Source organism: Taudactylus pleione, unplaced genomic scaffold (genome assembly GCF_031769625.1).
Source record: "Taudactylus pleione unplaced genomic scaffold, aTauple2 ptg000637l, whole genome shotgun sequence".
Taxonomy (NCBI): domain Eukaryota; kingdom Metazoa; phylum Chordata; class Amphibia; order Anura; family Myobatrachidae; genus Taudactylus; species Taudactylus pleione.
The window spans coordinates 3,946,053-3,968,155 of record NW_028285039.1 but is presented as its reverse complement, the minus strand read 5'-3'; the positions used below and the strand labels follow the sequence as shown (position 1 = coordinate 3,968,155).

At 40.3% G+C, this 22,103-nt stretch overlaps 1 protein-coding gene across 3 annotated transcripts in view; it reads right to left on the bottom strand.

Annotated features, from left to right (window-relative positions):
* Window positions 1-22,103, bottom strand: part of TENM2 (teneurin transmembrane protein 2) — a 2,186,131-nt gene that overhangs the window by 750,745 nt on the left and 1,413,283 nt on the right. Inside the window, exon 6 of one of the 3 annotated variants that reach the window (XM_088454942.1) lies at window positions 12,461-12,571. The exons of the other annotated variants lie outside the window; for them this stretch is intronic. Within the exon in view, the coding sequence (XP_088311068.1) occupies window positions 12,461-12,571 (111 nt within the window). The remainder of the gene's footprint in view (window positions 1-12,460; window positions 12,572-22,103) is intronic. 3 annotated transcript variants of the gene reach the window in all.

Here is a 22,103-nt window from a genome sequence, read left to right as displayed (position 1 = left end):
CTCACTGGGTTGGACTTCGTCAGGAGGATGAAAGAAATGTTCACTGTGAGCCCCTTTTATAGTGTAGAGCCTAATAACACCACCATTTATGGTATTTCCGGCAATAAACGCCGGACGGCACCATCTTGAATGTCCCTGCGAATGCGCGAGATCAGTAAGTCTCGCGATAGCCTATAGGACACTTATTGCTCGTTTTGCGCTAAGCTCCTGTGTACCCAAATGGATACAGTAAGCAAGCGCTGGTGTTCTTATATATTAACAGGCTAATTTATAACCTTTCAATACCGGAAACAGATGTTATGTATTTCAGCATTTATAGCTACAATACACCTACCCTACTCCCAATATTGCAGGATTCGTAGAAATTGCAGTTCAGATATGGAGTTTAATGAACAACTGCAAATCTTTTCAGACAGATTTCGGGGTAGAGGTTACCCAGACACACTCATTGCAAATGCAGAAGAATGGGCAAAGGGCATTGATCGTAAAGACCTCCTTATCTATAAGAATAAGACAATAAGTGACAATAAGTGATGAAACTAATGAAGTTATCTTTGTGACTCAATATAATGAAAAAGAAAAGGAGATTAGGAACATTCTTAACAAACATTGGCAAATCTTGAAAACTGATCCAGTCCTGAGCTCATTCCTGCCAGAAAAAACAAAAATAGCTTTTAGAAGAGCGAGAACTCTAAAGGACCATCTGGCACCAAGTCTTTTAAAACCTAGTGATAATAATATTAAATCTTGGCTTGGTAACTTAAAAGGTTTTTTTAAGTGTAATATTTGTAAATATGTGAGTCAAAATAGTCATCATTTTTTTAATTTTGATAATACCAAAGAGTATAAAATAAAGAGTCATATGAATTGTATTACCACTTGGGTTATATATCAGTTGGAATGTCCATGCCATTTGAAATATATTGGCAAAACTAAGAGAGTTTTAAAATTACGTATACAGGAGCACATAAGGGGTATCAAAAATAAGGTTGAGAACCATTCGGTACCTAAACATTTCTTGAAGTACCATAACTCCGATCCTTCCTTTTTAAAATATAAGGCGATAGAGCATGTACAACTAGGCTCAAGAGGGGGAGATCGAGAGAAAAAACTCTCTCAAAGGGAGATGTTTTGGATATACTCCTTAAATACTATGTGTCCATACGGACTAAATGAATCATATGAAATTACACCCTTTTTATAATCATTATCGTAAATCCCTTTGTTTTATATATTAGCTTTATTCATTATTTTCATTATATTATATGCATTGGATCTATTTATTATATTGCGCATTTTTTAAGGTTTTAGAAATGTTTTCATTTTATCTCTATTTATTGTAAGTGTAGATGGCATATGAACCATCTATTTATTGCACTATTATCGTTATTTTTGATTTAATATATGTTTTAAGTATATATGAATCTATGACAAAATGGCGCTGCCCATAGAGATTGCTGGGCTACAAGAAAATGGCCGCCGACATTAGGTGTATTGTAGCTATAAATGCTGAAATACATAACATCTGTTTCCGGTATTGAAAGGTTATAAATTAGCCTGTTAATATATAAGAACACCAGCGCTTGCTTACTGTGTCCATTCGGGTACACATAAGCTTAGCGCAAAACGAGCAATAAGTGTCCTATAGGCTATCGCGAGACTTACTGTTCTCGTGCATTCGCAGGGACATTCAAGATGGCGCCGTCCGGCGTTTATTGCCGGAAATACCATAAATGGTGGTGTTATTAGGCTCTACACTATAAAAGGGGCTCACAGTGAACATTTCTTTCACCCTCCTGACGAAGTCCAACCCAGTGAGCTGGGTATAAGAGGCAAAACGCGTTGAGGTGGTGTGCGGTTATCCTATGGCTAGTGTCTCTATATGAGACCCACCTACTTTTAATGTAAGAACTTCTTTTTGTTTTTCTGTTTGTTTATTTTATTTTGTTGCAATAAAATCTCAAAAATGATGATATTTTGAGAGCGCAATCTCTTCCATTTTACCTGCATGTTCTACTATTGAATGCACGGGGAGGAGCGGAACCAAAGTGGTTGTCTCAGAATTCCGAGGGCACCTTTGATAAAGTTACCTGTCGATTCCGGGATTCTTTTGAGATCGAGTACACGCTGGCTCCATATTAAGACCCCCGATGTGCCTGTTTTATAATTGATGAAGGTATTTGTTATACCTATTTTTGGAAATTCAAATATTCTTAAATACTACACCAGAGAGCGCCTTTTCTCACCTCCTTTTTAGATATATATATATATATATATATATATATATATATATATACAGTCAGGTCCATAAATATTGGGACATTGACAGAATTTTCAGATTTTGGCCTCTATTCACCACCACAATGGTTTTGAAATGAAACAAACAAGATGTGCTTTAACTGCAGACTTTCAGATTTAATTTGAGGGTAATTACATCCAAATCGGGTGAACGGTGTAGGAATTACAACAGTTTCAATATGTGCCTCCCACTTTTTAAGGGGCCAAAAGTAATGGGACTATCAACTCAAAAGCTATTTCATGGACAGGTGTGGGCTATTCCCTCATTATTTCATTATCGATTAAGCAGGCAAAAGGTCTGGAGTTGATTCTAGGTGTGCATTTGCATTTGGAATCAGTTGCTGTCAACTCTCAATATGAGATCCAAAGAGCTGTCACTATCAGTGAAGCAAGCCATCATTAGGCTGAAAAATCAAAACAAACCCATCAGAGAGATCGCAAAAACATTAGGTGTGGCCAAATCAACTGTTTGGAACATTCTTAAAAAGAAAGAATGCACCGGAGAGCTCAGCAACACCAAAAGACCCGGAAGGCCACGGAAAACAACTGTGGTGGATGACAAAAGAATTATTTCCCTGGTGAAGAAAAACCCCTTCACAACAGTTGGCCAAATCAAGAACACTCTCCAGGAGGTAGATGTATATGTGTCAAAGTCAACAATCAAGAGAAGACTTCACAAGAGTGAATATAGAAGGTTCACCACAAGATGTAAACAATTGGTGAGCCACGAAAACAAGAAGACCAGATTGCCAAACAACATCTAAAAAAGCCATTACAGTTCTGGAACAACATCCTATGGACGGATGAGACAAAGATCAACTTGTACCAGAGTGATGGGAAGAGAAGAGAAGGAAAGGAACTGCTCATGATCCTAAACATACCACCTCATCAGTGAAGCATGGTGGTGGTAGTGTCATGGCGTGGGCATGTATGGATGCCAATGGAACTGGTTCCCTTGTATTTATTGATGATGTGACTGCTGACAAAAGCAGCAGAATGAATTCTGAAGTGTTTCGGGCAATATTATATGCTCATATTCAGTCAAATGCTTCAGAACTCATTAGACGGCGCTTCACAATGCATATGGACAATGACCCGAAGCATACTGCAAAAGCAACCAAAGAGTTTTTTAAGGCTAGAAAGTGGAATGTTATGTAATGGCCAAGTCAATCCCCTGACCTGAATCCGATTGAGCATGCATTTCACTTGATGAAGACAAAACTGAAGGAAAAAATGCCCCAAGAACAAGCAGGAACTGAAGACATTTGCAGTAGAGGCCTGGCAGAGCATCACCAGGGATGAAACCCAGCGTCTGGTGATGTCTATGCGTTCCAGACTTCAGGCTGTAATTGCCTGCAGAGGATTTGCAACAAAGTATTAAAAAGTGAAAGTTAGATTTAGGATTGTTTAGTCTGTCCCATTACTTTTGGCCCCTTAAAAAGTGGGAGGCACATATAGAAACCGTTGTAATTCCTACACCGTTCACCTGATTTGGATGTAATTACCCTCAAATTGAATCTGAAAGTCTGCAGTTAAATCACATCTTGTTTGTTTCATTTCAAAATCATTGTGGTGGTGAATAGGGGCCAAAATATGAAAATTCTGTCAATGTCCCAATATTTATGGACCTGACTGTATATATATATATATACATATATATATATATATATATATATATAATTATTATCTCTACAAAGCGAGACGTCAGGGTGTGTAGCAGATGCAGTAGCCCTATAACTCATCATAACTACTTGCCATGCAAATCTAACGTTCTAATACAACAAACTCTATTTTCCAATTCCCAAAAGCAAAGCAGCAATCACAGATGGGAATGATCCCACGTGTTCTTTCTTCAGGAACTGGCTGATACCATCTTGGATAATCCAATCATCTTTCCACCAGCTGGATGATTTCAACATAAAGTATTTACTGACACCATCTCTAAAGCAAAGAATCCAGAATGCAATATCAGCCTTGACTTAAGATAAACCTACATTGAAAATAACAGTCTGTAGCTCAAACAAAACCATTAAGAAGACAACATTTCCATTTCTATAATTTGATTTGCAGTGTTAAATAAAACGTTAGTACTAGTATGATGGAAAGTTATAGAATTTCTCCGTAACATTTATTGACTGTACTGAAAAGTTTTACATAGTCGACCTTGATATGTTCTATTTGAACAAAGCTGAAAATTATTCTGATTATCTCAGGGCAGACTAAAGTGTTGATTTAGTGAAAGTTAAAACCAAAAAGAAGCTAAGTGATGCTGACACGTCTCTAGAGCTTAAACCTTTTCAGTTCTCGACTGTAGTCAACATTAATTTGCTGGGTGCTTTGTGTACTGAATGCTTTAGAAGTCTTGATGATATGTAAAGGACCGATGAAAAAACAAGAGGTGGCAGTATTCACTAATCTTTTCTATTTGAAATATATTGGAATCAACAGTTGGAAATATAACAGTGCACACTATATGCATAGTGGTAGATTATGCTTCAACGTTTTCTTTTCCAAATGATTATGTGTAATAACATTTAGAACATGATTTCAAAGAACTGTAGTTTTATTTTCTCTTCAGTGTTAAGAGAGGAGCTGATGTATACGTACAGAGGCCCTTACGCAGCAGCTAGTGCACTGCTGAACGCAGATTACTGATGGTCGGGAATCTGCGCAGGTGGCCGACCCGTACTGCACATGTGCAGTACGGGTCCTGCGTGATCACACACAGATTGCCAGCAGACTGTCAGTGATTGACAGTCTGCTGACGTTTGTGGGCGGTGATGGCGCGTGTCACCGCCGTTGGAGGGGTGGGAAGAGACCAGGATCTCCTTCGGCATGATGCCTCTTCAATACAGAATCAGGCTCCCAGTTTCCAAATTCTGGCTCCGGCTACTATTTGTTATTTTTTATATTATGGCACACATTGTCCTCACACCTGGTTTTCTCATGACATCAAAGTGTTCCTATTTAATTAACTTATTTCATCCACTTACATGAAATCACATTTGTAAGCATTCTCAGGATGAAAATGTAACAAATCCCGAAAATACACGTAAGCACTGGTCTGCCCACAGATTTAAGAAGTAGGGCTGGTGGCTGTTAACTTTTCACTGCCACTTAAAACGCCAGACAGAATATGGTCATCATACCTTCCAGAAAAGTTGCTAGTAACAGTTTCATTTGGTTCCCTGCACCAGAATTGCAGCACTACAGCTGGTCATACACGGTGCGATATGCACCGTGCGACGCGACGGGGGATCCGATGTCCGACATATCGAGCGGTCCCCACACACTGTGTGATCGAGTGGGCGACCGCCCGATATGCTGGCAGATCATATGGTAGTAGTATGTGGCAGCGGTGTGCAATGAAGGTCAGTCCACAAGGCAGATAAACTTAACCAGGTAATGGTTTATTACCTGGTAGAACCAGGTGTAGTATAACACAGGGTTAATAGTATACAGCAGATACAGGATGTAAAGATAGCCTCTTGCAGCCAAACACGTATAAGTGTTAAGCTGGATGTAATGTGCCTATAGTGCACACTCATACACTACAGTGGTGGCAGCGGGTTATAAGGTCATTGGTGTGACGTGCGGTGAGGTAAATGGCTGGGGAGGCACTGGCTAGTTTCAGTGCCAGATTTACACATACATATACGTATATGAACCTGAGGGTACATGTGGGCATTATACAAAGGTGCAGCAGTATATAGTGCTGGAGATTTGGTGAGTTTTGATCAGGGATGTGCGGAAAAGGTAGACGGGGGAGGCAGTTTTGACTGTAGAAATTATTCGAATAATACAAAGGCGATAGTTATAATATTTTCTTTAAATTTTTCTTATAATTTTTATAGTCAAAACTCTGGTGTTGACACAGTGGATCGGGGTTTCTATATGGCATCCACAGTGTGGGGACACTCAGGGGCATGTCTGTTAGTTGGGACGGAGGTAGGAGAAAAGAAGCACATGAGAAATTGGAAGGTCGGAGGTCGCACCTCCGGCTGCTGCTCTGGGTCCCAGTATCCGGCGGCTAAGTAACAAAGTGCCAAGTGCTCTCTTTAACACTATCCATTCTGACTGTCATTGCGACTCACCGGCAGTCAGCGTGAATGTATCAATATAATCTTTCCAGGACAATTCCTCCGGTAAACTGCTGTCACAGTGTATTCATTGCTTCTGAGTTTAGGACCTGTGATATGTCCATGTGTGGTCATGATGCTGCACATGTGCAAGTGGCCAGTATGTAACTAACTCTAAAGCCAGTTTACTGGAATCAGTTTCTGCTGGCAAATAGGAGACTCATCTGCCAAATCAGGATCTCTCTAGTAAAAGTAAGAATAATAAATACTGTACTTATATAGATTGCATTTATAGTCCTCTCACTCCTTTATAATGTAAAATAGTCTACATATACATTGTATCACTATACCTAGGAAACATAGTTGATTACATTTGTGTGTAAATTACGTGGCTTGCACAGACTGGGTAAAATCCAAAACCCCCGCAGAATTGTGGAAGTGCATTTTTCTTTCATTCTGTATATTTTTCCTATATAATAGTCCATAAAAAAAAAATATATGTATTCCAATATGTTAACAAAAAAAACCTTATATAGGGAGTTTGGAAGTGACTGTGTGCTAAGTGTATGACAGACAATGGCGGCTCCAGAAGTGAGGCTGCAGCGCAATCCAAACTTCAAGTAGGGGAACCACACCAAACTGCCACCCAAAAGGCTGCCACACATCGCTGGCCAGCACTCATTGGCAGTTGGTGTGGCTCCCTTATTTGAATTTTGTACTGTCACACACTCGCACAGTCACTGCGGAGAGACTGTATATCCAAAGAAAAATGATGTATGATTTACTTACTATAAATATGAAAATTGGCTTGGTCATTCTACACTCACGTAATAAGATGCCCACACACTAACATGATTTTGTAATTTGGACTCTGTCCTGTAAGCCTTCAATATGGATAAATCGGACCAATCAAATTGCAGATAGGTGTAATTAGTGAGGTCAGCTGAATACGACACAAATGGGCAGATTACCATACGCTCTAATTGCCCCAATTTCAGCATTTGTCCCGATTTGAGAAGGTGAGATGAAAGGGTTAATATAGCTAATAACATCCTATATGAGTTTAAAGAGAGAGAGGATATATATTTTTTTTAATTCAGGCATAATAGCAAACCGGTGAATCATGGGTCCAAAGCACTAGTAAATCTTATTTACCGGATTTGCATACATCTCAAATGTCACAATTTAGATGGGACAGTTCTGATTTAAGGGCGCTGTCTTGATCCGGCCAGCTGTGTCCTATGGACAAGTTTAAACACTGAAAAAAACACAGGTATTCTTCAGAGTTTGCTTGCATTGACTAACACCTATCCTCAGTGGCGTAACCAGGGTATTTGGAGCCCAGGGCAAATTTTAAAAGGGAGCCGCCCCCCCCCCCCCCCGATGTGTGGCAAAAAAAATGGGCGTGGTCACTTAAAAATGGGGCGTGTCAACATGACACAACCCTTTATTTTCACACTGAACATTCCTATCCATATGCACCTTAACCCCAGTAGTACCCCTTATACAGTACCCCCAGTATGCAGTTGTGGTCCCTCTTATGCAGGCCCATAGTAGTGCCCCTATTACAGTATCCCCAGTAGTGGTCCCCCTTATACAGCCCCCAATTAGTTCCCCTTACTCAGTACCCACAGTAGTGGCCCCCCAAATGCAGTGCCCCATGTAGTGTTCCCCCTTATGCAGTGCCCCCAGTAGCAGTCCCCACAATGCAGTGCGCCCAGTAGCGGTATCCCCTTATGCAGTGCCCTTTATATGGTGCCCCCAGTAGTAGTCCCCCCCCTATGCAGTGCCCTTTATATAGTGCCCCCAGCAGTAGTCCCCCCCCATGCAGTTTTCCCAGTAGTGGTCCCCTTATGCAGGCACCCAGTAGTGATCCCCCCTACCCAGTGCCCCCTGTAGTGGCCCTTCCTATTATTGCCCCAAGTAGTGGTCCCCCCAGTGCAGTACCTCTAGTAGTAGGCCCCATTTATAATGCCCCCAGTGGTAGTCCTCCCCCAAGTAGTAGTCCCCAGTAGAGGTTCCCCCTCCCGATTAAGTGCCCCCAGTAGTAGCCCCCCCAGTAAAGGTCCTCCCAATAATGGTGCCCCCAGTAGTAGCCACCCCTCCCCCGTTGTTCCCCCACCCCCAGTAGTAGCCACCCCTCTCCCCCGTTGTGCCCCCAGTAGTGCAGATAGGTTAAAAAAATATATATATATAAAAATATACTTACCTGAATCCACGCTGCTGCTGCTCCGGTCCACGACACCGTTCCCGCCACCGCCGCCGGCCAGTCCTCCCGGGCTGGCGTGCTCAGCATTATGGGACAGACGTCATGACGTCTGTCCCATTACCCACTGCAAGAGCCGGACAAAAGCCCGGCTCTTGCAGTGGGTGCTGCAGCAGTCAATGAGAGTCTATCTGACTCTCATTGGCTGCTGTTTAACACATGCATCGCCGGCAGCGCTGGCAGCGATGCGTGTGTTATGCACAGCCTGAGCCCGCCTCCTAGCGCTATTGGGCAAGCGCTCAGGGGGAGGGAACGGGCTTGGACCGGCGCTGGAAGCCTAGCGCCGGTCCTGTGTAAATGTGTAGCACTGACCGCACTCATTGCGGTCAGCGCCTCACTGGCTAACTAGGGCGGGCGGGCCGGTCCCACGGTGCCCAGGGCACGCACCTCGCTCGCCCTGCCTTAGTTACGCCACTGCCTATCCTTAACGGACCTAGGAGGGCCCTTGCAAAAGGTCTCTGCTGTGCTAGAACTCTTCCCAATGCCTATAGCAAGTTTTTGTACTGCGCATGCACAGTAGTGCAGCAAGGTCCAAGCTCCTGAAAAAAGATTAATTATTGACACGATATGCAGCAATAAGTAATCTCAATTAATTTTTCGAGGGCTTACCACCCATTTTAATCCCCTTAAATGAGGTTTAAACATTTTCTATCTGACACGTTTTCTGAAGAATATCTAGCAACCATTTTATCATATTATTTTTATTTCATTTATTAAAATTTGCATTATTTTATCCCTTTTATACTTAATTTTTAAATGTAATTTTAATATGTTTATCTTCACCTAATGTATCAGTCAACTTTAAATTTTTTATTGAATTTTATTGTTTTTTTTTTTTTACATTTAGTTTATTGTTATTCAAGCACCATTCCTTTTATCACTGAGAAAAAAACAATGAAAAATATAATTCAAACCTCATAGGACTGGAAATCTTATCCCCGTATTCAGCATTAAAAAATTCTCTTAAGAGACAAATCCAACACCATAATAAGGTTATGCGGGCCATAAATCTAGTAGGCCAATCCCAGATTCACGAGGGATCGGCAAAATCTAACATGTTAAAAATGCCTGAGTCGCATGTTGGATTGTACCGATCATCTGACCCAGGTGCCGGCAGAGCGAGGAATTACCCCGATGTATGCTAGCTGTATGGCCAGCTTTAGGCAAAACCATACAGAGCTGGGACAACAATGGTCAACTCAGACTGCTCTATGTTGTGATTTGGTTAGAACAGGGAATTCTTGTCCGAGTGGTTCTGCGTTAAATATTTAAGACCAGACTCCAATTTCAGCAATTTATTGGAGGCAGGGCTAAATTACTAAGACAAAAATGCACTATAACAGCAAGAACTACAACTGAAATAATGTTATCTCTCAGAGCAGTGCCTCCTGTGATAGTGGAAAGCATTTGCAATGTGAAATAGCACACCCTAGCATAGCAGTAGAAATGTTGCACCAATGAAAAACATATGACAAAACATAAATGTGACACTTTGCCATTTGATAATTATAGTAAAAAAAAAAACAACAACGTAAAATACAGCATGCTAGACAAACTTATATACTACCACCATAAAATAACAAGGAAGTGGCCAAAATTGCAAAAATATTTAATGGCAAAGTAATTTTGCGGCAGAATGAGAAGTCTTGCAGAGGTGTATAGTGCCAGCAATACAATGTTGGCATTCCTACTGCTGCTTCGCCATTTTCCAAAATGCCATTCTGCACTGTATTTGAACATTTGTATTTAATGGAATTGATAGCCAGTTAATAGAGCTAAAATGTCAATTCACTCTACTGTGTGGGGTGGCTTTGGATGGACTGGGAGAAATTAAGCCCAAATCCAGCCAGTGAAATGTACTAAATTGCACAGTCAAATTTGGAATGAAGTGAATATTTAGCGTAACGGATTTGACAATTTCCCTCATCTGTACACACCAATTAGTGCTGTATTTAACCTCTTGGCACAGGGAGGCTGTGGCTTGAGGCAGCTCTATGCTGGGCTGCACATTTATATTAACTTACGTTCTGTATATTACAGTATTTAAACACACATTAAATGGTTTTCTATAATAGAACATAACTTGACTCCATTCAACTGACATAATTTAGACAGAAAATTAAAGAGCTTGGTGCATCCTATACTGTAATTCTAATTAAGGTATTTCTATGTATCTTTTCTTTTACTATTGCTCGCTTGTTGGCTTGCCTCATTTTTATGTGGAAAGGTATCTTGGGATCAGATCTCTTGTCAGAGCTCATTGACCCTATCCTCTGGTATGGAGTGTATTATAACAAGAGAAGCCTAGTCTGAAGAATACTCATTTATCTACATTATGAATCTTAGCAATGAGAACATTTTATTCCTGGCATCCTCCAAACTGGCTAATTTATAATCTTGTCATGTGCAGGTATATGTGTGCGCCTGTCTCCAAAATGTGTTGCCAGCCTACCGTTTAAACCGCACTTCACTGCACAATGAAAATTGACAGCAATGTTAATTATTAACCACCAAGAAGCAGACTACAAAATTGTGATTCATGCATGTTTTTGCAGCATACGTTGCTAACCATTATTTTCTGTGTAATTAGAGAAAATTATGTAGTGCTGCTGAAGTGAAAATGTGGGGTTAAACATGCAACATATGACTTTCATATGTAGGAGGACAATTCTTAAGGTGCATACACACGTAACGATCTTTTGAACGATTCAACTATAACGACATCGTTATTGTTCAATCATTAAAAAATTTGTTCAGTTTCTGCGTTATAACAATGAACGATTATCGTTCATGCGCGTTCCCGTTTGTAGTTTGTAGTTCATTCTGACTTACCAACTGAACGATTTTCATTAAGGTAAGTTACAAAAATCGTTTGCAGTTCAAAAAATCGTTCATTACACTTTAAAAAATCTGACAGATAATCTGACATAAAATCGTTCATAAAATCGTTCATAAAATCGTTGGTAACAAAATTGTTGTGTGTATGCAATTTTACAGTTAAATATTTCACCATCACCATGAACACGCAATTGGCAGCTTGTTAAGATTACATGAACATCATATACAGGTATAGAGCTACTTACATTCTGCTGACAAGCAAATATAAAACATCATACTGTATGGCAAGAATGAGAATAGCACTATTATAAGTGCATACATAGGGACTTTCATCTCATGTCTGATACAATATATTGATACAAGCAGCGTACAGTATGTAACAGACTATGACATTGAAGAAACATTTTACTGTAAAATGACTTTTTGTTTGGATAGAAGATATTTGCATAGCTCTTCATGCAGCATAGGTATATTTCTAAGAGATGGTCTATTACAAGAACATGATTACATACAGTCTCTAGCATTTTCACAATATAAGTGCCACATGGTGGCACTGTGCTATTTCTGTCTGTGCTAACGTTGTCTATTTCTGAGTGAGTTCTTAGAGCAGAAAAAGGCATGTATGGATATGGAGTATATTTTATTACACAACGCAAGAGGAACAGGAGATCAGGAGTCCTTGCACGGTAACCATCACATTATGTTAGAATGGCACCTTGCAATAATGCATTGTGTCATGGACACCTTAATAAAAACATGAGTGCAGGTTTTAGGAAAACAGTTTGGATACACCAGAGACCGACAGCAGATAGGGATGTGGCTGGGTATTTGGTGGGAATATGTGGTAACGTTTTTTTCTTTTTGTGGTAAATTATTATCTTGTTTAAAAATGGTGATGTGCACTAGGGGAGTTTGCTGGTTTGGCTGATGAAGGACACTTATTGTTCTGATTTCTTTACATTTATTTCAACACATTTACCTCCCAGAAATCTCTGCTTTGTGTCTCCCTCCCTCAGTAGTGTAGATGCCTCTGTTTGGAGGTAGAGTATATATGTCTCTCCATCTCCCTCTCTTTGTCCTTCTGCGAGTTCTGTCATAAAAAGAAATAAAATAATAAAAAAACACAAAAAAAATCACTTTGTCTACTTGCCTTTTGCAAACTATACTAAGTAAAATGCTTTTGTGTTTTAATTTCCATTGTACACAGCTTTAATGCTCTTTAAAAAACAAACAAAAAAAAAACAGACGTCTCCCTTTAGAACAATGGGTTAGAGGTTTAGTGGGTGCTAATACCAGTGCCCTGAGCATGGAAGTGCTATAGTCCCTGGCTCTAACAGCTTAGTGATGGTGTAGCACACTGCAGGATTCACACATCCTCTCTGTGATGTCAGACCATAAATACTTGCACCACTATGCGGGGCAGCACAGACGATGTAATGGTTAGCATTACTGCCTCACAGCACTGAGGTTGTGGGTTCGATTGCCACCACGGCCCTAATTGTGTGGAGTTTGTATGTGCTTCCTTCTGGTGTTCCGGTTTCCTTCCATATTCCAAAAATATACTGGTAGGTTAATTGGCTCCCAACATGTGGTAGGGAACATAAATTGTAAACTCCACTGGGGCAGGGACTGATATGAATGGCCAGATATTCTCTGTACAGTGCTGCGGAATATGTGTGCTATATAAATAACTGGTGATAAATAAATAATATTCTGGGAAATAGGAATAGGCAGTCACTACAGTTATCAGGAATAATCCATTATTGTACTAGCAAGCCACAGCCTGGATCACAAGCAATGTATACACAAATACCCATAACGTACTTATCTACTTACATTTTATGCTGTCAAATCTGTAGACCAAAACAGGTTAATTTCCCAGGAGAGCTATAACATCAGCATTGTATATCTATTCTACTCTTTCTAGGACTGTACAAGGTTTTTGTTTTTTATTCATCTTAAGTTTGTTTCTGTTACTTATCTGTCAAAATAAGACTAGTGTGATATCTCCCTGCAGGGTATTTATTTCCTGTTTTTATGATAATTGAGCTTTTATTATATTTACTTTTATTTCCACTGGAAATATGTAAGTTATCAATAAATACATCATACTTACCCACTTTTTGGCAGCCCCATCCGGCTGCCAAAATGCCAGGTCAGTGCAGCATGGTGCGTGGTGATAGCTTAAATGGGCGATGCTGGGGCGTGACGGCGCGATCACGTCATCATGGCCCCGCCCCCTTGCTTTATTACAATGTTGATATTACTGGCATTGAAAAGCAGGGGGCAGGGCTACGACTACGCAATTCAGCGCGAATCACGTCATCCCCCCCCCGGACTGACCACTTTCACTTACTTAGTGAGTGCGGGCGCGGGGGGCGGCAGCCATTCCGGGAGGCTTGCCTACTCTTGTGGGGGGCCAGGAGCAGCACCAGATTTTCGGGAGGCTCCCGGCAGTCCCGGGAGAGTAGGCAAGTATGACATTCATACATACATACATATATACATATCAGGGTGTTATTAGGGGATGCCATGATAGATGTGCCTAGACATAAACACTGCTTTGAATCAGCCATAAATATGTTTAAGCGCTGTTAAGATGTATCATTTTGATATAACTATCAGTAATATTTATTATATATCAGGGGTGAGCAAAATATGGCTAATGGGCGTATGCGGCCCACCAGGCTATTTGATCAAGCCCACTGCCTCCCACTCCTACACAGTCTCTAGGTGGCCAACTCCTAGCTGCATTGGAACTCCAAAACAAAAGTAGGCAACACTTTAAAGAGGGATAACTGGATAACTGTCGGCTGCCTGGGGGCATAGTCAGGGCCATACAGGATTGTGTCGGTGTGCTGGCAGCTAGGGAAGGACCCATTGGATTGTCACGTGATCTCTGCACCACGGGGTGTTCACAGTCAGCTGCACTGTCAACATGCTCTAGTGAGGAGCAGTGGCGGCTCCAGAGGTGAGGCTGCAGCGCAGTCCTAAATTCTAATAGCAGTTTCCCTGTGTTTTGCAAAATGCATCTTTCTTTTGTGTGTACACTTACCCAGTCTCTTTCCTCATTTCAGTTTTACCTATTTTATGCCCATCCATTCGCTCCACCAATTTAATTCATAGATATTGTATATACATTTTTTTTTATTTGCAGCTCGCAACGGCTAACTAAAACTCATTAAGTCCCTACCACCTGGAATAATTGCCAACCCCTGTAATGTACACACAGACACAACACACAACACAAATAGGAGTAATCTACAACAGAGCAGTGCAGAGAGCACAATAACAATCCAGATTTGTATTGTCATGTGTATAACTTTACATGCTATGGTGGAACATACAGAGATCTACAAGTATCGGTCATTAGTTGGACATTCTGTGATCAAACTTGAAGACATTCTCTGCTTTGCATACAAGCCCATACAGCTCCTTGTGGTTTATTTTCCTATAATAATATTTTTATGAGGGTTATACAAACCAGTTCATTGGAAGAAAAGGCAAATGTAACAAGGAAGGGTTTTATATTGGGTTGGATTATGGACCAGGTGGTGAAGACTGCCACCTGGGGCCCAGGGGGACCTCAAGGGCTCATCTGTCACCAGCCACCATCTTGGTTTTGAAGTCTGTTTTAATTTTTTTAAATACTGAGAGCGGGGGAGGGAGGCTCTGGGCAGAGGATGGAATTGCGAATAATGCAGCTGTACTGAGCGAGTAGTGAGTGGAAAGGTAGGAAATTTGATTCTACAGGGCACCCACAGCATATGGAAGCCCTGTACAGTGACAGTGTCGGACTGGCCCACCCACCAGCAGTAGCAGATTGTGACTGAGGAGCAGGTATCCCCCGTAGTGCTTGCGCCCAGTTCTCTGCATGGATCCTCCTCCTCCTCTACTCAGCACACCTGTTATTACATTGGTTGTCTGGACTCACCGGGGACCAGGTCCAGCCATGAGGAGTGTGATACATTAGCAATCAACTGGGGCAATTCTGCATTTTGCAGATATTTGTGTAAACAAATTGCCGTTTGTGACCAAAAAGTGATAGAAATAGGTAAATCAGTAAGTCCAACATGTCGGATATCACCAACCAATTGGATTTGTAGACTGATTGTGTATGGTAACAATCAGCCGCCATGCAGGCCATTACTAGAAAAATATCGGCAATGTATGGATGCATATTGCTGGATTGAAGAATTGTTGAATTGGGAGGGGGAACACACAAAATCTGTGAATGTTAAAGGTCGTGTTGTTTCTTTTTTATTGGAATTTACTCAAATTCTTCTTATCACATACACACTCTCAGAATGTATAATATGTACATAACTATAAGGGGTATATTTTCTAAAGTGCGGGTTTTTAGACGTAGAGTTGTTTTTAGACACGATAATTTTTATATATCTTATCGAAACTCATTGGCGCAATAAGATTTTAAAGATAGCTGGCAGGTATTACAAATCATATGAAGGAACAAGGTCTCTGATAGGAACCCATCCCTGTGATGTAGCGATATAGTGATCACTTTACGTTCAGCTTCAGTAATCAGTGGCACTACTGCACACAGGGGCGCCGAGAGGGGGAAGTGCGGGTACTAATTACCCGGGCCCGGGATTGTTGGAGGGACATAACAGGGGGCCTGGATCAGAGTTCGCAGACCGGTAGCCAATCAGCACTGGCGGCTCCAGATTGGTTGCTATGGCGCAAGCTCCAATTGGCTCATGACCAGCGCTGCCTGTCCATATCTGCCGCTGCCTGCCGGTGTGCCAGCTGTAAATGGCTGATGGTTTGGCCCAAAATCCACACCTGCTGGCTGCTAATGGCACACAAGGGGAGGCGAGAGGTTGCTGGAGGGACACAAGGAAGTGAGTTTTCGGGGGGGGGGACGAGACATAATGTGTAAAGGGCACCTCTACTGTGTGGAATAATGAGTTATATGGGGCACTACTACTATGTGGCATAATCTGTAAAGAGCATTACTGTGTGGTATAATGTGTAAGGGGCATTACTGTGTAGTGTAAGGGGGCATTACTGTATGGCATAATGTATAAGGCGCACTACTACTGTATTATGTGTATAAGGGGTACTACTGTGTGGCATAACCTGAATGGGCTCTGTGTGGCATAACTTGAATGGGGTCTGTGTGACATAACATGAATCGGCTCTGTGTAGTGGGAAAATGTGTGTTGTTTTTTTTACCTCTAGATCTTGCTATGTGGCCACAAAGTTCTAGTTACACCCTTGCATGCAAACACAGAGGCTCTGGATTTTACTAGGAACTTGCATGACTCAAAGTTTGTCCAGACTATAAAAGGATACTTTTGTAGCTTTCTCACAGGTTTTTGGCAGACTGGCAATTTCCACTGGAGCCAACCTCAGAACCTGTGTAATTTAAGAGTTGCCCTTATTTTTAGGGATTGTGTGACAGTGTGTGGCCTTGACGAAGTTCGAAACTTGGCAAAAACCTAATCCTGGTCAAACTACACCACCATGCCAAATTTGGTGGAGCTAGGTAAAAAACTTTGGCCGTGCATAAAGGACAAATAGTCAGACAGATACACTTTTTTGCATATTATATAGATATAGTTATTTATAGCAGTAAGGGCTACAAGCATATAACTCTTCTGTTGCAGAAAATAAATAACAACAATGTTATTATATACAGTATTAGGTTAATATAAGTTGTTTTACTTAATGTCATTATGTGAGAGGGAGGGCACTCTCTATGTCCATGTGATAAACAGAACTTTCTAATTACATACCACCAGTGTTCAAAAATAGAGTGCTACCGTAGTTTGAGTCCTATCATTATTTACATCCCACAGTGAACACAAGCAAACAACATCAAAATGTACTGGGACTTGCACCTATATTTTCCTGCAAGATTTGTGTGTGCAATCATCGTCACACCCCCAACATACAATGGATATTTCAAATGTCTATACTGCAATATCTTTATACTCATAGGACACCAGATGTTACAAAAAATATATACAAATTGGGTATCTACGCACTGCCACATTCTACGGGTGAGCTGAGCTTTCTGGTACAAATTATTGCTCAGTAGAGATTAAAAGCCACAAGTCATTGCGTTCTAGATGGCAGCTGTGACATTACCACCTAACTGAGCACACATAGGTGTTATGGGCATCCAAAATATAAGACAGATTGGCTATTATTTGACACTGCAAAGTGCAATTATTCTTTAATTACTGCCTATTTTAATACACATGAACAGTTTATTTGTGAAAATGTTTCAGGAAATTATCTTTTTGTCTGCAGAAAGACATAAAAAACAATTAACTGGCACATTTTTACATACTAAAATGTGAATTAATTTAGAATTGCTAATGTACAAGTGAAGCTAAATTGCGTTTTTCACGTTCTAAATTCAAATTTATAAAAGCTAAAAACTAGGCTTGAGACAAGCACAATAATGTATTTGAATGTAAATATGGTAAAATAAATACAATGTAACAAAAGTAACCATTAACTGTTGTTTGACAAGACAAGCACACACAGTAACTAAACAATAGTAGCCAGAATTACCCTCTATGGATCAAGGCAGAAAATCAACTTCAAAAACAGTTTCAGAGCATACTACAAGCATATTTACCATTTCATTAAAAAAAACTGTTTGGTGTTTCTTTCCCAAATCAGAACAAACATCTGGATTATATTCCTACAGGCATATCAATAATAGTTTGAGTATTTTAATTTGTTTAAAAAGTGTTTGATTGAAGCTCCGGGAAATCTAACAAGCTGTTGAAGAGTTTAATAGAAACAGAGAGGGTTTATCTGTTGCATGTTGCTAGATTCTCCATTGAGATTTTACACCACCCGTATCCTTGACGAGACATTAACACCAGCATAAAATATGCAGAAGAATAGAAATATTAGTGCTTGGGGAGACCAGTGTAGGAGAGAACATGCAAAGTGATGTGAATTTCATTATCATTTTTTTTTTTGGAAAGTTACAACATGGAAATACCAATTAGAACCCATTTTCCACTAGGACAAGGGTCAGGTACACAGGATTAACAAGTGGTTAAATGGTTAGAACATTAGGACCCTAAAACACATCCATATTATTAACACAATAATATTTTATTTGTAACAGTTTTTAACTTAGAGCCAACTAGGGAGCATTAGTGGCAATTTTTGCATTTTATGTATAGAAGCAATGAGAGGGAAGAACAGAGAGAATGATGAAATTATAGAAAAAAAACAGAGTAAAACAAATGTATACAAATGCATTTTGCTAAACTATACACATTACCTACAGTAGGTATTTTGAAAAGCTTATTTAAAACACAAGTACGTCTAAGTAAATGATATCCAAATTTCATTTCTACACATGGTGAGTGCATTTTTGGATGCGCGTTTCATACTTTAGCATACATTTATAATTAATTAAATATATAATTGTATGCAGCACTGAGAGTAGGAGCTAATCTTTACTATTGAGGGTGAATATGAATTTATTGGTGGGATGATGATGGGGGTAATTTATTTGAAAGTTGGGCTATTTACAGTAATAGTGGGTTCATGGCAGTACCTATTAATTTAAATTAGGGTGATCTGCATCTCTAAGATTAGGGAGTCTTAAGCATAAAATGTGACCGAATCTGCATGCAGACAAAAGCTTGTATAAAAATCTACATGACCCTCACAATTTGGATCAAAGTGTCCATTTAACCTGATCTGTGTCTACACTTTTGTTGCAGAGTAAGACACATACCAGGGGCATCCACTGACCTGTTTCAAGAAGGTTATTGGGTTAAATGTAATAGCCTGCAACTTGCAGACATCGCGAGTACCTGCAAGTCGCAGGGTATTATATTTACCCCATAGTCACACTCTCATAACCCACACATACAGTCAGGTGCATAAATATTGGGACATTGACAGAATTTTCATATTTTGGCCTATATTCACCACCACAATGGCTTTGAAATGAAACAAACAAGATGTGCTTTAACTGCAGACTTTCAGATTTAATTTGAGGGTAATTCCATCCAAATCAGGTGAACGGTGTAGGAATTACAACGGTTTCTATATGTGCCTCCCACTTTTTAAGGGACCAAAAGTAATGGGACTATCAACTCAAAAGCTATTTCATGGATAGGTGTGGGCTATTCCCATGTTATTTCATTATAAATTAAGCAGGTAAAAGGTCTGGAGTTGATTCTAGGTGTGACATTTGCATTTGGAATCAGTTGCTGTCGACTCTCAATATGAGATCCAAAGAGCTGTCACTATCAGTGAAGCAAGCTATCATTAGGCTGAAAAATCAAAACAAACCCATCAGAGAGATAGCAAAAACATTAGGTGTGGCCAAATCAACTGTTTGGAATATTCTTAAAAAGAAAGAACGCACCGGAGTGCTCAGCAGCACCAAAAGACCCGGAAGACCACGGACAACAACTGTGGTGGATGACAGAAGAATTATTTCCCTGGTGAAGAAAAACCCCTTCACAACAGTTGGCCAAATCAAGAACACTCTCCAGGAGGTAGGTGTATATGTGTCAAAGTCAACAATCAAGAGAAGACTTCACAAGAGTGAATATAGAGGGTTCACCACAAGATGTAAACCATTGGTGAGCCACAAAAACAGGAAAACCAGATTAGAGTTTGCCAAACAACATCTAAAAAAGCCATTACAGTTCTGGAACAACATCCTATGCACAGATGAGACAAAGATCAACTTGTACCAGAGTGATGGGAAGAGAAGAGTATGGAGAAGGAAAGGAACTGCTCACGATCCAAAACATACCTCCTCATCAGTGAAGCATGGTGGTGGTAGTGTCATGGTGTGGGAATGTATGGCTGCCAATGGAACTGGTTCCCTTGTATTTATTGATGATGTGACTGCTGACAAAAGCAGCAGAATGAATTCTGAAGTGTCTCGGGCAGATTTAGGATTGTTTAGTTTGTCCCATTACTTTTGGCCCCTTAAGAAGTGGGAGGCACATATAGAAACCGTTGTAATTCCTACACCGTTCACCTGATTTGGATGTAATTAAATCTGAAAGTCTGCAGTTAAAGCACATCTTGTTTGTTTCATTTCAAAGCCATTTTGGTGGTGAAAAGAGGCCAAAATATGAAAATTCTGTCAATGTCCCAATATTTATGCACCTGACTGTATGTTGGGAAAATATTGAAAAATCTATAGTATGAGAGTCATATAATTGTGTCAGCAGAAAAATCAGAGGAAGAAATATAAATACGGGTCAGTGGATACCCTTTTAATTATCAAATAACCACTTAACTATATTTCAAATATTTTGCACAATTTATACATAACAATAGTGTTTTTTAAAAGCTAATAAAAGCTATGTTTCAGTTTACAAAGGCATATATGTTGTTCATTTATCAAGGTACAATATCTTAAGTCTAAGCTGTACCTATCTCTCAGGTGAGTTCCTTATTGCTCTGTAAAATAACTCTTTATCCTCTGACTATACATGCAGATGAGCATGCACAACAAAAACATTCAATCAGGTAGCTAAAAAAGGTTTCTGCTCTGCCTAATAGTATATGTTTTGCTGTCTAAATAACTTAACACTAATACCATAAAATTCATATTTTTGGATTACAAGGTCATTTTAGTGATTTAGCCTAGCCCCCCCCCAAAAAAAAAAAATAAAAAAAAAAAATTAGAAGAAATGTAAAGAATGAAGTGGTGGACAGTGTATATATTATCTGCAGTACCTCCTAATTTGACTATACTAGAGGGACCATTTTTTAAGGTATTATTTGCGCTCAATCCTCCTAAGATGGGCAGTTTCAGTGGACTGCACATTATTTAGTATTGGGGCCATTTACTATCAGGTTCCCTCTGTTGTTGCTCACAAATGCAGTCTACACAGCTTTCTAGGAGATTGTGAAAATGGTCAGTTTACCAAGCTGCAAAATACTTAGCTTTTTGGGGCTGGCACCCAGTAGCTACTGTCATAATTTGATGACTTTAGCCTTATAGTCTATAGGCAACCTTTTCAGATCCCTCCCCAACCGACTGTTCTTGCACATTTGCAAACCGATGATGGTGCAGTAAGCAAGCCGAGTCCAAGCCTGGCAATAAAGTAATAGCATATGCTGTATGTTTCTACTTTATATATATAAATTGCCAAAAAAACATTGCTTATCATTGCAATATGTGGTAAGAGACAGTGCCACTGGTCGCGAAGCAATCAGAGCTGGCAGACCGGCAGCCAGTCAGCAGTGGCGGCACCTGATTGACTGCCGGTCCGCAAGCTCCAATTGGCTCGTGACTGGCGCCATATTCAAATGCGCCAGCGCTGTATGTCCATGTCTGCTGCTGCCTGTTGGAGCGCCAGCTGCAATTAGCTGGCGACTCGGCCCCAAATCAGCTCCTGCTGGCTGATGATGACACACAGGAGGAGGCAAGAGACGGCTGGAGGGGCACGAGGAGGTGAGGTGCTGGGGGGGGCATAATGGCATAATGTGTAAGGGGCACTACTATTGTGTGGAATAATGCGTTATATGGGGCACTACTACTATGTGGCATAATCTGTAAAGGGCATTACCGTGTGGTATAATGTGTAAGGGGTATTATTGTGTAGTGTAAGGGGCATTACTGTATGGCATAATGTATAAGGGGC